This window comes from Anastrepha ludens, chromosome 6, assembly GCF_028408465.1.
Source record: "Anastrepha ludens isolate Willacy chromosome 6, idAnaLude1.1, whole genome shotgun sequence".
NCBI lineage: Eukaryota > Metazoa > Arthropoda > Insecta > Diptera > Tephritidae > Anastrepha > Anastrepha ludens.
Window position 1 is genome coordinate 11438542 of NC_071502.1, and position 18068 is coordinate 11456609.

Consider the following 18068-nt stretch of genomic DNA (forward strand, 5'->3'; position numbering starts at 1 on the left):
TGTCGAAGAAAGGAGCGTCCAGTGACCTTAGTCGTCTAGCTGCCAAACCCGGACATTTACAGAGAAAATGCTCTACAGTCTCCTTCTCTGAAAGGTCCCCACAGTTTCTGCAATGGAGGTTAAATGGTAACCCTAGCTTTTCTGCGTATATGCCGATCGTCTAGTGACCTTTAAACACAGCTACGAGTTTGGTAATTGAATGGCGAGGAGTCCAAAAGACTTTCTGAGTTCTTCGTATATCGGACAAAGAGTTTTTGAAATAGCAAATGGAGCTCCATCTTTTCTGCGCTTTCCTGAGAAATAATTTGTGCAGTTCCCCTTTATTAACTGTCAGGGGAATGCCGATGACTGGATAGGTGGTCTCTGAGACCAATTCAGATCCCTTTCTGGCAAGCTCATCAGAAATTTCGTTTCCTTCTTTGTTCTTATGCCCTGGAACCCAGATTAGAGGAATGCTACCTTCACACCCAAGAGATTTTATCTCCTCCTTGCAGGAGCTTACTAGTTTCCTTCTGCACCATGGCGTCGTTAGTACCTTGATCGCGGCTTGACTATCGGAGAAAATGTTAATATCTCCTTCGTTCCTGCGTTCCCTAAGCACTTTGCATGCTTCCAGGACCACAAAGACTTCTACCTGAAAAACACTAGCAGTATTCGGCAGTTAAAAGGGGAAAGATAAATTGACTGATTTAGAGAAATCCCCTGCTCCGACTCCTGATTCCATCTGGGAACCGTCAGTGAAGACAGAGGTGCAAGCTTCGGTGTAGATTTTCCTCTCGCTCCAATCCTGCCTATTTGGAAAGATTGCCCTAGCACGTGCCTCAAACTCTAGTTTGCGGATAGAGAGACCTGTTCGAAGTTCAGAGGAATACGGTGGTAACTGCCCGAAAATGCTACCATACCCCTTGAGAGGTTTCCTCCAGAGGCCAACCTGCTTTAACCTGGTTGCACTTTGAGTTGCGATGGAAATGACGGAAAAGTCGATGGGAAGTAAGTGCAAAAGGACACTCAGTAGCTTGGATCCATCCGTATAGAAATTTATTTCCCATCTTCTCCACGGCCTTAGACTTTGCCACCATCTTCATGACGAGTGTAATCGCCAATTATATATAAACAAATAAACTTTTTGCACATGACTGTTCTGAAATGATTAATTGCACTTGACCACTATCGTACATACCTGTCAAAATCTGATAATACCTTTGTTCCACAGGCACTATCAATATAAATATTGTGACAAGTAACTCATGATATGAAAGGCGTCTCGTGATCCCAAGAGTTTACCACTTCAAATTTTATTTACAATCATATAAATAGCCAATACGTATTAAAATATTTTCATTCATAAATTCTGCAATTGGTCGCGAGTGTTGCGCTGGATGAGTTGAATTTGAATCAAATTTTAGTCCGCTTTTCAGTCCGCGCATTAGCGGATGTATTTTGTTTAAATTATATAGATAGACATCCTAAAAAAACGTTTATACTACTTAATCCGGGAGTAGAAATTAAAGCAGCATATAAAAATAAGAACGTAGAAAACAGTTTCACCGAAATTTTTGTACCTTTCAAGTCTCAGTATTCAAAATTTCAGCTGTACGCCGCGTTTCTTTGGCTGACAGCTGAAATGGCTAAAATGGGTGTACGTTAACGAATGATTACTTAATTTGTGTTGTAATTTAGAAGATCAGTAAATTAGTGATGAACTTAAAAGTGACTGAATTTATAAGATTTTGTTTATTGTGCAGCGATCGCTATAGCCGAATGGTTTGGTGCGTGACTTCCACGGTCATGAAACATCAAATGATAGAAACGGGCTACGTTCGGTAGACAAGCCTCCGAGTGTATTTCTGCCATGAAAATGCTCTTCGTTAAATCCGGCCCCCATTTGTGGAAAACATCAAGACGCACGCCACAAATGGAAGGAGGAGCTCGGCCAAACAACCAGCATATATAAACAGAGTTTTAAGTCGAAGCGCATGATCGGTTGGATAAGTGATTTTGAACTCATTAATAGTTGTGAAGTTTATTTTCTTTTGTCGAATACATCCCTGTCTATAATTTTTATTATATTGACAGTTGTTCGTTGTTTGCCTACAAAAGTTTGAATTCGCTCAAAGTGGATAAAGTTATTATTTATATTAGTGGTTATTTCAAGGCGCATTCATTAAAGGTGGTGGTACTAGACCAGCAACAATGTTTTGTATATTTGATTATCACGGCAAAGTATTGGAAAAGTATAAAACAAATAATGAATTTGCCTTGTTTCATTCTGGGCTGACAGCCACATGGACACGGCGAAAGAAAAAAACAACTCCGCTGATTTACCAACACCACCTTTAATAGATTCGCCTTGGACTACTTTGACTCCGAATATATTCCGAGTTTAGACTGATTTATTAGAGTCAGAGATTGGGACGAAAAATGAGATTACCTTCGCCGCGATATAAATATATATGAGGCATACACGAGAATTAAGAAGAGAGTATCTGACGATGTCGAATAGCTAGCGATAGTAAACAAACTTGAATATTTAGATTATGTTAATGTAAACAAGAAATGAAAAGAAAACAAAAAACATTTTTTTCAAACGCACTGAGAGCCCACAACGAATTGCCTCTACTCCAATAACGTGACTTCTTCTTCTAGAATATTTGAACAAATGTTAGATATGGGCGGCTCAATAAAAAAGAACAAATACTAAAATTTTTTGAGAAAGCTGGGCTCATAGCAATACTCTGAATCCATGAAGAGAGCGTAGTAGATCTTTCAGGTTGCAGTGCTAAATTCTAAAATAATAATCGTAATAGAGTCAATCGAACCAAAGGCAGAGGATTGTTAGGAGCGACGATTTAAGTGGGCATAAGAAAAGGCGATTCGTACCACTCTGGACTTCTTCACATACTGGACCGACATATTTGGTATGTCGGAGACTATACACGTGCACGAGCGCTGCGTCTGGGATGTGTGTTCTCCGTTAACGGAGATTGCACCTTGCACCAAGATGGAATCGGGAGTCGGAGCAGGAGTTTTCTCTAAATCAGCCAATTTATCATCTCCTTTAAACTGCCGAATACTGCTAGTGTTTTTCAGGCGAAATGCAAAATGCTTAGGGAACGCGAGAGCGAGGAAGATATTAACATTTTCTCCGATAGTCAAGCCGCGATCAAGGTACTAACGACGCCATGGTGCAGAATGAAACTAGTACACTCCTGTAAGGAGGAAATCCAATCTCTTGGTTGCAAGAAACATTTCTCTGATCTGGGTTCCAGGACATAGGAACATAGAGGAAAATGAAATTGCTGATGAGCTTGCCAGAAAGGGTACTAAATTGGCCTCAGAGACCTCCTACCCTGACTGTTATTAAAGGGGGATTGCACAAATTATTTCTCAGGAAAGCGCAGAAAAGATGAAACTCCATTTCTTCATGTGCTTTTTCAAAAACCCTTTGGCCGCAGTACAATATACGGAGGTCTCAGAAAATACTGGGGACTGCACGCCATTCAATTTACAAACTCGTAGTTGTGTTTACTGATCACTGGACGATCGGCACACACACGAAAATGCTAGGGTTACCGTTTAACCGTCTTTGCAGAAGCTGTGGGGACCTTTCAGAGAAGGACACTGTTGTGCACTTTCTCTGTAAATGGTCGGGTTTGGCAGTTAGACGATTAAGGTCACTGGGTGCTCCTTTTTTCGAGAGCCTGGGGCAGTGCGCCAACCTAAATCTCATCAATCTTCTACAATATATCAACAGCTCTGGCTGGTTGTAGATATCTTCCTGTTGGAGGTCTCATAATGGTATCAAAGCGGCGCTTTAGCGCTACTCGGGGAGTGCCAGAGTGGTGATTCAACTATTTCACCTACCTACCTACCCTACATTTGGTATTCGAGTATTATTGACATGAATGCCTAACTCCAGCTTAACCGCCTTCATTCAAGTTCTAAATAAGGTGGCCGTTGTTTTCGTAAAGTAGGATTTTAGTCCCGACGACTGAAGAAGCGAGAAAGGTCAAGACACGGTCGAAGGGCATCAGCATTGCGGTTCCACTTACTGGTTCCATGGACGTACTTCGAGGGAGTTTCTAAGGTTAACAACGCTTCAGCGCTCGACTTTTGTGGACGGTAAGGGCATTGCTCACGACGTTACTCGACATTACTTCGAGTATTTTTTGCGGCAGCTGTGTAAAAGATGAGGTCGAATCATCTCAGCGATTCTGCTCTTGCGGGACTAGGATTTAGGCATTTTAGTTTTCACTTGTTTGCTATAACTGCAGATAGAGTAGGCCTAGATATTAGCCCCCTGATAAGTTTCACCAGCAGCATGAAGCGATAAACACAACTGAATTTGGATACTCTTTCCCCCCTTCCCTCTGCAATGGTATCACAACGGACGACTTATGATGACTCGCTCTATGTGTTGATGACCTATTTCTGCAGCTCGTCCCATAATTATATACCCTATAGATTTTTCCTTTGGCTACGTTTTGCGGTGAAGTGCCCTACTTAATAAATTCTTAAAGCTTTTCATGGAATTTTACAGAAAAGTTTAACGTAATTTTTTTTTTTTTTTTGCTTCCTTCAATTCAATTAATAAAGCTCGAGCAACCCAAAAAACTTGGCTGGTACTACGCGCCCTTCTTCACAGCATTTTGGATACTCCTTGGTTTGGCAATAGTACTCACACAATTAAACCATTTACCCACACCACTCACGCACAGAGATGAAACAGCACATCCCGATTCCTTTATTGCTGAACGCGCAGAAGAGATACTTATCAATTTAACCAGCCTCGGTCCGAGAGTAGTGGGTAGCAACGCAAACGAAGTAAAAACGATCGAGTTGTTGTTGAACGAGATCGGAAAAGTACAAAATCAGATGAGCGATTATTTTGATATTGAAGTGGATACGCAAGTTGTCTCAGGTCAATCCTCCCGCTTTCATTTATACCAAGGAGTGCAAAATGTGCTCGTTAAACTGAGTGCCAAAAACAATACGAGCCCCAATTATTTGCTTATCAATGCACACTTTGACAGCGTTCCCGGTAGTCCGGGTGCTGCAGATGATGGTTCGATGGTGTCCACAGTGCTGGAAGTGCTACGCGTTATCGCAAAATCGAATGGACCTCTCGAGCATCCTATAGTGTTTCTATTCAATGGCGCAGAAGAAGAAGGTTTGGATGGAGCGCACGGATTTGTCACACAACATAAATGGGCTAAAAATTGCAAGTAAATTTCGTTAGTTTTCATGCATTTATTAATATTAAAAATAACAAGGTAACTTTCGTAAAGAGTGGTAATCAATTTGGATGCTGCTGGTTCGGGTGGACGGGAGCTTCTTTTCCGGTCCAGTGCAAGTAATTCATGGCTAATAAACTATTATCGCAAAGTGCCACATCCGTTCGCCACAACATTGGCCGAAGATATTTATCAAACGAATTTTATATCTTCTGGGACAGATTTTAGAATTTTTCGCGATTACGCCGGTATGCTGGGTAGGTTAGAAGACTATTACTTTTTTTGCCCTTATACAGATTTTAAGATTTTCTCTATTCGCACAGGTCTTGACTTGGCATATATTCACAATGGGTACGTTTATCACACGGAATACGACAGCATGAAAGTTTTGCCCATTGGTTCACTTCAAAATACTGGCGATAATGTCCTAAGTCTAGCCAAATCTGTGGGCAATGCACCGGAAATGTGGAATCTAACGGTAGGTAAGCGTGTTAACCAAATACGTGTAAGACCCAAAAGGTCGAGAGCTTTATTGCTTCAACTGAAAAATGAATGTCACGACTTGTTAATGGTATGGCAATGGTTGTACGGGATAGGCTTAGGTCTTTATACACTGCGACCAGATTGATCTATTGTGCGCTCCTAAATACTTAATTATAATTATTTCGTATGCCGAATCGAACCAGCTCCTTAGGAGGGAGCAATTGTAAGTCTTCCCCCTCTAATGGGTACGAGCCCAAGATTCTGTGTCTCCTGTGGCCTAATATCTCACCGTTGGTGATTAAGTGTTCCATAAACTCCTCTCCAACACGACCTGAGTTTGGCATTAAAATATTCGCGGGAACAAGAAATTTAGCCCATCCAATCAGCTAGCGAATGAGTCAAATGCAAAACTTCTTTTTCTCGATTGGGGTGCTAGCCGCTGAAGCGATTATGGTCGAGTTTAAGGCCGGCGGGCCAATTAAAAGGTTAAAAAATTCGATTTTTTTCTTCCTGAAATCAATAGCTTAGATATTCAAGAACATGAGACACAAATTTTCAGAGTTAAATTCCAAGTATTTGCAGAGCTACAGAGCCAAGCGTAGTGCGGCGTCGAGCAACCGTGCGCTTATTGTTGTAGTGCTCCGCCCATTGACCGTTTACTTTGAAGCGCGTTTTCTCGGCTTTTCATTTTCACGATTTTACCTAATTTATGTACACGATTGCAAAAAAACTAAACGAGCTATCCATTTCATTCAAAATGCGTTATCTTCAGTATTGTTTTCTCTTCTATGTGAACTAAAAAAAACATCCAAAAACGTTTTTTAAGCGACTTTTTTACCCAGTTGAAGAGTTTTTTTTCCTTGAAAAACCACTTTTTTTTTCTACCTTCCCCAAAAATTCGAATTTTACGTGTTTCTCCCAATTTTCTTAGTTCACATCGAAGATAATTACATCAAAATTAATAATATTTTTTTTTTTTGTTTTCAGATGAAAATTGCAAGTTGTATCTTGTACAGAAGTTGGATACTTCAGTGGCAAGGCGCTCTGGGAATCTATTGATAACTCGGCTGACAATATATATGTTGTTGGCTAATTGTTTTTTTTCTCATCCTACAACGCTTCGCGAAAACTACTGAATTTAGGACATCTAATTGGCCCGCCGGCCTTAAGAAAGCGTGCCAGTAGTTTTTTTTTCTAGTCAAGTCCTTCTCCACCTAATCTTCCTGATCCTCCTTTAGCCTTCAACAACAAACAGTAATTTTGCTTCAAACAATTTGAAATATACATCCATTTAAGACAAAACAAAAAAAAGTTCTCGGGAATAAATTTTTTGTTCCAGGCATAGATTTATTATTAATTTTATTTTGTACTTAAAATTAAAAAATGTTTTTTTTTGTTCTAAGTAGCAATAAATTTATTTTTTATTTATTTCTTTATTATTTTTTTAATTTTTTTTTTGCACTTAAAATTAAAATAAAAATTTTTATATTTTATTTTTTATTACTTTTTAAGTAGCCATAGATTTATTTTTTTTTTTACTTTTTTTTTTTGTACTTAAAATTAAAAAAAAAATTTCATCTTTTAATTTTTATTATTTTTTAATTCATTCATTTAAGAAGAAGAGAACGCCAATACAATATTTTGGTTCTAAGTAGACATAGATTCATTTTTTATTTATATATTTTTATATGTGTTTTTTTTTGTACTTAAAATTAAAAAAAAGCATTTGGTCTAAGTAGCCATTGATTTACTTTTTATTTATTTTTTTTTTAATATTATTTTAATTTTTTTTTTGTACTTAAAATTAAAAACACATTTTTTTATCTTTAGTTTTTAATTCATTCATTTAAAAAGAGAACGCCATTACAATTTTATTGTTCTATTTTTTTGTTCTATCTATGGCTAGATTTATTTTCTATTTATTTATTGTTTTTTTTCGTACTTAAAATTTAAAAAAATATTGTTCCAAGTAGCCATAGATTTATTTTTTTATTATTATTTTTAATTTTTTTCACTTAAAATTTATGTCTTTTGTCTTTTTATTTTTATTATTTTTTCATTCATTGAAAACGGACATTTAAGAAAAGAACGCCAATATAATTTGTTGATCTAAGTAGAAATAGATTTATTTTTAATTTTTTTTTTTTTGTACTTAAATTAAAAAAAAAATTTTGTTCTAAGTAGCCCAGAGATTTATTTTTTTAATATTATTTTTAATTTTTTCTTTTGTACTTAAAATTAAAAAAAAATTTTCATCATTTCATTTTTATTATTTTTTATGCATTCATTTAAGAAGATAACGCGAATAAAATTTTTTTGGTCTAACTAGCCGAGGATTTTTTCCTTTTTCTATTATATATTTTTTTTTGTACTTAAAATTAAAAAAAAAATAATATCGTTATATTTTTATTATTTTTATGTTTTTAATCTTCTTATTTTTAATTTACTACTTTTTTATACGCCTATAGAAATCAACAATCCTATCACATTAACTTCTCCAATTCGTAGGCAGCGGACAACAAAACGGATCATTTAATATTCTACGATTTTCTCGGCTGGTTTATGCTTTCCTATACCCTAAGCACCAGTATTATCATCAATTATGTCGTATGTTCGGCCACTTTAATAGCAATTACTCTGTCGCTCTTTATGATGTCAAAGGCAACAAATCTAGGCTGGCTCGCCATTACATCTCAATACGCTCTCGCCCTGCTGCTACAAATATTCTCTATCGCTGTGGGTGCGACTGCCTCGATTTTCATAGCATACTTTTTGGATAGCATCGGATATTCCATGTCGTGGTTCTCTAGCGATTGGCTGATATTCGGTCTCTACTTTTGTCCAATATTTTATTTCTTAGGCATTTTTCCGGCTCTCTTCTTAGAGTGCACAAAACGAGTAAGTTACCAACATACATACATACATACATACACACATATTACAAGTATAATATAATATATTCAAACAAATCGAAGTACGTTTATGCATATTCAGCGGTAATTTCGTTTGTCACCTACAGCACCCCCTCTGCTTGAGTTTTCGCATTCAACTTTTCTTGCACTCGCAATGTCTCATTTTAATAGCACTCACGATTGCCTTAACCATTTTGAATATTAACTCAGCGTTCATGTGTATGCTGGCCGTATTTTTTTATGCAGTTGCTCTTATAATTAATTTGATAACGAAACTGCATAGCAAAGGTAAGAATGTATTGTGTCAATACACGCATTTTTGTTTGATTTTATTTAACTTACGTATTTTTTTGTTGAAATTTAGGTTACTGGTTCGCAATCGCCGTTATCGTGAGCCAAATAGTTCCGTTCATGTTCTTTTCTTATGTAGCACAATTTGTATATTATTTATTTATACCGGTGTTGGGACGGTCGGGAACAACTTTAAATCCGGATATACTAATTTCCATCGTAGCGACAATATTTTCTGTCTTAATTGGAGGATTTTTGGTAACTAACTATTCCTAATTATTATTTTCTTCGCCTCCATTTCATTCCATAAATTTTTGTTTTTCAGATGCCACTATATTTTTTGTTTCGAAAAGCACGCTCGATTATATTTTGCTTTCTCGGTATCACTTTATTATTCGTTATACTGGCTATTACACCAATTGGTTCACCGTATACCGCGAAATTGGCACCACAGCGTTACTCAGTTCAGGTAAGTTGCTGAGTTAGAATCTAAATGAACTCTGAATGTTTTTCTTCTTCTTCCGTACAGCATGCCTCTCAAATATTTCATAATTCCGATGGCAGTATCCGCTTCAATGAATCAGCTATTTATGTATACCCAATAGATCGGCATACTAACACAGCGAAAGGTAAGAAGTTAGAAGTTACTTTCGAATGGGCCCCTCTAGCGGACAAACTTAACAAAAAGATTGTTTTAGTGTTAAAAGTATTGCACCTTCTCCTAGGTTAGGTTAGGTTGAAGCGGTTGTCCTGTGGGACACACTCAGACTCATAGCCTATTGTGTGAGGAACTTTCTATCTTTCTTAAACCAGTGTATGCTTTTCAAAAGTGTGCTTTTTTGGCATAGCAAAGATTCTGTGGGTTTAGAATTATGAGTCGGCCATAATTGTCGGGCGATTCTGCAGGTGGATTCATAACGCCACCATTCGTTCGCTGCTCTTACCATTTGCTCAATAATAAATATTGTTGTAAGGGTATGCCTATGTCATTGTCTATGTACTCATCGGTCAATTTAGTGCCGAGTCTCGCTAGTTCATCGGCTCTGCACTTACACTCAATGTCACAATGGTAAGGAATCCATGTTACCTTTAGGTGAAATGACTCAGCCATCTCGTTAAGACATATGCGGCATTTCGTGGCTACGTTGGAGGTTGTCTAGTACTTTGTGAGGGATTTTATCGCCACCTGTCTATGAATGTATCTGCCACCTAAGGGATTTTAAATTCGTGCATTAATTTTGCAGTTAAATACAACTGCATTATTTTTTATGATTTGCCAATTCCTAATGTTATTATGGTGAAATACGAGGACACGAGCAGGCAACATTATTAAAATTACAATCAATAATCTCTATCTGGAATCGCAATTCTCAAAATGCTTAGTCGATTTTTCCACCGTATTAATCGGTCCTCCAGACAGGCTTTGCGTAATCACCACTGAATATTCCCATACCAGTTAGGCTGCGCACAGATCGAAGTACCGAATCGGTTCAGCAAGAACTATCATAAATAAGTCGAATTCACGGCGTTCCCATGGTCAAATTAACTAGATAATAGAAACGGCTTAAGTATTTGAAATACCGAAGCCTCTCGAATTGTTATGTTATGTTATGTTATGTTATGTTATGTTATGTTATGTTATGTTATGTTATGTTATGTTATGTTATGTTATGTTATGTTATGTTATGTTATGTTATGTTATGTTATGTTATGTTATGTTATGTTATGTTATGTTATGTTATGTTATGTTATGTTATGTTATGTTATGTTATGTTATGTTATGTTATGTTATGTTATGTTATGTTATGTTATGTTATGTTATGTTATGTTATGTTATGTTATGTTATGGTATGTTATGTTATGTTATGTTATGTTATGTTATGTTATGTTATGTTATGTTATGTTATGTTATGTTATGTTATGTTATGTTATGTTATGTTATGTTGTGTTATGTTATGTTATGTTATGTTATGTTATGTTATGTTATGTTACGTTACGTTATGTTATGTTATGTTAACTTATGTTATTATGTTATATTATGTTACATTGTGTTCTGTGAGGTTATGTCATATTATTATGCTATGTTGTGTTCTGATGTGTTATGTTAAATGTTCTTACGCAATGTTCTATTAAGTGAATATTATGTTTGTTATGTTATGTTAATTGGTTTGTTATGAAGTATTACCTTCTTGAAAACCCCTTTTAAAAATTGTACTATATTATCCCACTTATCCCACTGTATGTGTATAGATATGTACGTGTGAGTTTGTAGGCATGGATGGATAGGATGGCCAAAAAGAATACTTGTCCCTTAATGTCCCACCCTAACATTGTTCTTTGGTCAAAACAATGTCACCTATATTTTTTTTTATTTTTTTACTTATCCAAAATAAAAAAGGGAGATGTCGATATTTTTAAAGTTTTTTTTTTCATTTGGAGAGTTTTCAGCGAAACAATAGAAATAGCAAAACCTTTTCCTTTTAATTAAGTGTAGGGTATCCATTTTTGGATATTCCTGGTCAAGAAAAAAACTAAATAATATCGATATGTAAACATTTTAAATCCAAAAAGTAAATTTTTCCTATTCAATGGTAATTTTCAAAGTGTTGAAGGCACAAATAAATAATCACAAAAATACAGATCACTAACTTGTTTTGGTTATAGGACAAATTTAAGGATTAGTATAAACAAAAAAATTGTTTCTTTGCCATCTTAATGGGTATATTTTATACCTATACATGAAGCAATTCGTGGTATGCGGCTTGATGTTGTATCAAACTCCTTTTCCCATCATTTACCAATTTTTTTACTCCCCGGCATTGATTATTCCAAGTTTTCCCAATTCCCACTGCTCATATAGATATGAAATCAACCTAGGCCATTAAACCAAACTTTCTTATATTTATATATACATTTTGCAAACCTTTTCAGATGTAATAAATCGGTTTAAAACTGTGCACAACATCAGCGATGTTTGCAATGATGAAATCTCTTGTCTGCTGCGTAGACCCAGGTTGGCTTTGAATATTCCTATGTAAATCTTCGTAAGTGTAAAAATCTCCTTTTTTTACACAGTATTTTCTACACAGCGAGCGCTTTCTGGTTACCCGTCGATGAGGCCCCAATTATACCAAGCGAAAAACCCCTACTAACGCTCACTGACGAAATCATATTGAATACGCCGAACACAAAACGTTACAATTACACTTTAACAGGACCAGATCACTTGACGATTTTTATTGGACCGAAAGCACCGGCCAGGGTTGTGAATTGGTCTTTCGACAAAACGTTACTACCAAATAGTGGATACTTCATGAGTTTTGTATACGGCAAAGATAATAAAGCGCTGGAGTTTTTCATAGACTTGGAGGTAAGCTTGGTTTTTGGTAGTTATTTATTTTTTTTTTATATTATATTTGAATTTGCTTTGGTTTCTAATATTTTGCCTAATACTACAATATATTTACTATCATTTTGTGTTATCATAAATTTTCAGTTACCCGCCAATAATTCAAACTCACCAAATTTGGAAATTGGTATTGCTGGCAACTGGGTCCACCAATCGGTTCAACGTGCCGAAATTTATGAAGAATTTTTACAGAGTTTTCCAGATTATACGATAATTGTGAACTGGGTTGCCACGTATGACAGTTGGTTGTTCTGATGCGCAATAAAAGTTGAATAAGTGGTGAATAAGACGAAAAAACTAGCACTTATATTGTTGAAGAATAAGCAGAACTGTAAAAACAAAGATCTGAATATCACAATAAATAAATTATTATAATCTCATTAATACGAGGGGTGCCTTTTATATGTCGGGATTAGAGAACAAAAACAAATTTTAATCATCGAAAATCACTTTATTGTTTTTCAAAATATTCTCCATGAAGATCTATACACTTTTGCATGCGCTTGAACCAATTGTCGAAGCACTTTTGCCACTCTAAATGAGGTACCTCCAAAACATGCATTCTGAATGCCGCAACCGCTTCTTCAGGTGTCGAAAAACGTTGACCTCTCAGTTTGATTTTTATGTGCGGGAATAAAAAGAAGTCATTCGGTGCCAAGTCAGGACTATACGGCGGATGACCCATTAATTCGATGTTTTGGGTGCTCAAAAATGCAGTTGTTTGAGCCGATGTGTGAGAACTCGCATTGTCCTGGTGAAGAGTGATCCGTCTTTGGCGATTGGTTTTCCTAATTTCTTGGATGGAAAAATGGTTGTGTACCACTCAGAATTTACTGTTCTGCGTTGTTCTAGTGGTACGGTTGTGACATGTCCAGTTTTTCCGAAAAAACAGGCTACCATTTGCTTGGAAGTGCTTCGTGCGCGAACAACTTTTGTTGGATTTGGCTCATCTTGAAACACCCATACAGTCGACTGCTGTTTACTTTCGGGCTCATACGCGTAAATCCATGATTCATCACCTGTCACGATGTCAGAGACGTGTTTCGCAGCCCCGCGATCGAATTTTTTGAGCTTTTCCTTCGACCAATCGACACGAGCCTTTTTTGAGCGATTGACAAATTGTGTGGGATCCAACGCGTACAAATTTTTTTGACAGTCAAATATTTATGCAATATTGAATGTATGCTGGTCTCACTAATGCCTAAGATTGTCTCAATCTCACGATAGGTCACATGACGATCTTGCAATATCAGTTCGCGCACAGCATCAATGGTTTTCGGAACAACAACTGATTTTGGACGACCTTCACGAAATTCGTCTTGGAGTGAACTACGACCACGATTGAATTCACCATACCATCGATAAACACTGGTCCTTGAAGGAGCTTCATCGCCAAAAAATGAATTAAGTTCATCCATGCAATGTTGCTGAGTTAATCCACGTCGAAAGTTGTAAAAAATAATCGCACGAAAATGTTCACGATTTAATTCCATTTTTGGACCGAAATGAATCTTTTAAGTTACTGTAAACAACACAAATAGCACTGGTATTTCAACACGTTCTGAGTACGTAAAAGCCAAAAAATTTCAAACTTTGCGATACAGCTGTCAGTTGCCAGATTGCAACACCAGGGTTTCCAAATCCCGAAATATGAAAGACACCCCTCGTATAAATTGCCATGCATTTATTTTAAGGTCCGTTCTATACATGGCAAGTCATTCAGGTATTCTCCTTTCCTGATTATCACTTGAAAAGCAAACCTGTAACTTACTCGATTTGATTGTCTTATGCGCCTATAAGTAGAATTAAACTTGGTGGCAGAACTATTTCTAAAAACAGAATTGTGAAATTCTCCGGTATTTTATGCCTTAACGATGCCTAAGCGCTAGCACTTACTCGCAGAAACTATTGCATAATTTCCTGTAGGTAACAGTTGTAGCAGGTTAATTATAGGAAAACCCCATTATTGCTGTTTGCTTTACCAGATCAAAGCTCCGTTCAGAGATCCAAGCTCCTTAATTGCAAGAATTTTAAATATGTTGCCCTGGGTCTTTCTAGCATTTTTTAGTATTCGCCCTTCAGTTGTTATGCCAAAGCTTTCTTTTACTTTTGAACGTCTGCTCACGTTCTCCTTGTTAACCCAAGAAAGTTCAATTGAATCCCTCTGTGATATTCTAAATCTAAATTAGAGAGATAAAAATCGACTAAGGTAAACTGGGAAAAATAGCTAATTAGCTTTGATTTGATTAAAGGGAGTCATATTTCTTAAGGTCCTACAAGCTACCTGCCTACCACCTCCCATTGAAAGATGCTCCACGGATGTAAGTCATAGTACCTTCCAAATAAAGGGTTTTCCAATAACAGGAGTTGTTTTGAATAGCCCGCTATTTCAGTAGATGTCACTTTTGAAGCGGTCATTTTTTAATATTTGACAAGTAGGAACTACGCCATTAATAAAAATGGAACGATACACGCTTAAACAACGCATTGAAATTATTAAAATTCACTATAAAAGTGGTGAAAATTTAGCAGAAACTTGAACATTTTTGGGTCATCGTGAAGCACCTTGTCGGACCGCAATACAGAAATCGGTGAAAAAATTCGAGCTGTTGGGACAAGTTAGTGATGTGAAGAATTAAACCATGCACGTCGCTCAAGAACAGCCGAAAATATTGTTGTTGTAGCCGAAAGTGTTGAAGAAAACCCAGGTTTGTCCATTCCTCGTTGTTCTTTGGAATTAGGCATTCCACAAACGTCATTACACCGTATTTTGCATACAGATATGGGCTTATAAAGTCCAGTTAACACAAGAACTCAAGCCGGCCAATCATCAACAACGTCGTGTCTTTGTTAATTGGGTCGTTGAAATACATGAAAATGATCCGGAACTCCATCGAAAATCATCTTGAGTGATGAGGCCCATTTCCACCTCGGTGGCTACGTCAACAAACAAATTTGCCGGATCTGGGGCTCAGAAAATCCAAGAGTTATTGATGAAAAGCTTCTCTGTCCTCAACGTGTGACTGTTTGGTGCGGCTTATGGTCCGGCGGAGCCATTGGACCTTACTTTTTAGAAAATGAAGCTGGAGCAACAGTTGCGGTGAATGGATTGCGCTATCGAGAGATGATTAACGATTTTTTATGGCCCGAATTGGATGGTATTGATCTGGACAACGTCAACGTTTACAAGTAAACAAGACGGCGCTACGTGCCACACAAGCAACGAAACCATTGATCTTTTACGGGAATAATACCTCTTATTGGAAAACCCTTTACTTTCAGTGATGTTACCTAAGGGGCTGGCCTGCGTAAACTCATTACAGGCCTTCTTGTTGCTCAAGAACAAAACTCGCCAAGAAATCGACAATCTAACAGCATAAGTTTAACGAACGTTAGCGAAAGTGCTATTAAAAGAATTGAAAGTTGCATCTGAACATTTCAGAAAAAAAAGTATACTTAAATATATATAAAGGGTGATCAGATTGGAAGTATTTTTTCCAATAAGGTTTTTTCACAGATCACGCGTGTTAAACTAAATATATAATTTTTTTCAATATTCAGGTGGTATTTCAACATAGAAAAACTTACGTTTGTATTACGGAAATCGACGTCCTTCGAAAAGTGTTTATCGCGCGCTCAGTCCAATTTATGGTGTACATAACAATTTAGTGATGAGGCCGATTTTTGGCTACGTCATTAAGCAAAATTGCCTTATTTGGGCTAAAAAACCCAAGAGCCAAAAAACCGAACCATTCAAGAAGAGCCATTACACCCATTGAATACAAGCGTTTCGTGCGGCCTATGAGCTGGAGGAATTATTGGCCCGTATTTCTTCAAAGACGAGACAGGCGCCAATGTAACAGTGAATGGGGAATGCTACGATAAACCACTTTTTATGCCGTGATACCAAAAATGAAAGCCTGATCTCCACCACATCAAATCCGGGCTTAACATATAGCACGTGAAACAATGGATTTACTGTGTCGTCGTTTCGGTTAGTAATTTATTTCTCGCTTCGAACCAGATCGTGTAATATCACACCTTTGGACTTTTATTTGTGAGGTATGTAAAGTCCAGATGCTTTTTTGGATAAGCCAGCTTTGATTGAGGCATTGGAAGCCAACATTACTAGAGTTATTCTTGAGATACGGACCGAAGTTCTCCAGCGAGTCATTAAAAATTTGGTGTTTACGGAAGGCCGAATTACGGATTACATTTGAAAAGGATTATCTTGAAAAAATAAATGTCATGAATCGTTCTATACAAAAGTAATAGAGATTCCCCATCAATTAGAATTATCGTTGTTTTATTTCAATTTAGAATCCAATACCTCTAAATTGATCACCCTTTACATGAATTTATCATTGAAATTGAGATTTGAATTGGTCGAGCCAAGGAGCACCAAGAGATATGGTAGCTCCTAAAACACTCAGGCTAAAAAGCCCTCTGAGGAGCTCTGGAAAGAGGGTAGATAGTAAAGGAGGGCAGGAGAAAAGGATAAAAGAAAGAGATAGGAAAGAATAGAGACAGAGATAGAGATAGTTAGTCTTGTGAGAATTTTCCAGATTCTTTGGTAAATCTGTAAATATCCTCCAGTTTTAGAGAACGAATATTACTCATTCTAACGAAATCGGAACCCAAACTCGTAGCCGTGCTCTAGCAAAGGCAGGACACTCACAGAGAAAGTGCTCAGTACTATCCGCTTCCTCCAATCAAAACAGGCGCATCGGGTCCTCAATGATGCCAATGGTGGTCATATGCTGACCCCATGGGTTGTGTTCTGTAATAATACCGACCATCAAGCGAGCGTCTTTCTTTCCAAATTTTTGACAGTTTTCTGTTCGGGCTTGTCACAAAATACTTTGCAGTTCTGCAGCGTTCTACTATACACCGGACCATCGCTCTCCATTTATCATAATATTGCAAAAATATTTAACTTTTTTTTCAAACTTTGATGAAATGGATTCCTAAGCCAAGCCTACATCAAATTAATTGTTTGAATACTACCACTGACGGCCGCCGTAGCCGAATGGGTTGGTGCGTGACTACCATTCGGAATTCACAGAGAGAACATTGGTTCGAATCTCGGTGAAACACCAAAATTAAGAAAAACATTTTTCTAAATAGGCAATGGCAAGCCTCCGAGTGTATTTCTGCCATGAAAAAGCTCCTCATAAAAACATCTGCCGTTCGGAGTCGGCTTGAAACTGTAGGTCCCTCAATTTGTGGAACAACATCAAGACGCTCACCACAAATACGAGGAGGAGCTCGGCCAAACACCCAAAAAGGGTGTACGCGCCAATTATATATATATATAGGTATATACTACATCATACACCGGCAGTTTAATGTTTAAAAAGTGACACATACTTACTCGACTTAAGTTGTTTTACAATAAAATTAACACAGCTATGTTCGCTGCTAATGACGAGCGCCATGAGGCGTAAAATTACGCTGAGCATCAGCTCCAATTAAATCACTTTCATGCACATTGTCGATTTGCTTATACTTACATACATATATCTGTGTACGTAATGTATGTATATAATAATAAGTAAATATGTAAATATTTCACTAAAAATCGATTTTTCGTTAATAACTTACTACCGCAACTAAATAATGTTTGCATACCTCGTTTTCACTGTAGTCGGTAGGCGGCATTTACGTGTGTAGTACACAATCCATATTTGGATTCACCGGTGCAGTGTTTTTTTTTTATTTTTTTTTTTTTTGTTTTTT

General features: G+C 37.0%; 1 protein-coding gene across 1 annotated transcript; it reads left to right on the plus strand.

Annotated features, from left to right (window-relative positions):
• The first annotated feature begins 1371 nt into the window (after positions 1-1371).
• Positions 1372-12696, plus strand: LOC128867702 (endoplasmic reticulum metallopeptidase 1-like). Its single transcript, XM_054109152.1, has 12 exons — positions 1372-1639; positions 4597-5225; positions 5289-5491; positions 5558-5712; positions 8226-8615; positions 8737-8917; positions 8994-9178; positions 9246-9389; positions 9450-9549; positions 11852-11933; positions 11996-12290; positions 12417-12696. Exons 1-12 carry the CDS (start codon positions 1625-1627, stop codon positions 12582-12584), a joined length of 2547 nt encoding a protein of 848 aa, XP_053965127.1. The 5' UTR covers positions 1372-1624; the 3' UTR covers positions 12585-12696.
• Positions 12697-18068: the final 5372 nt, after the last annotated feature.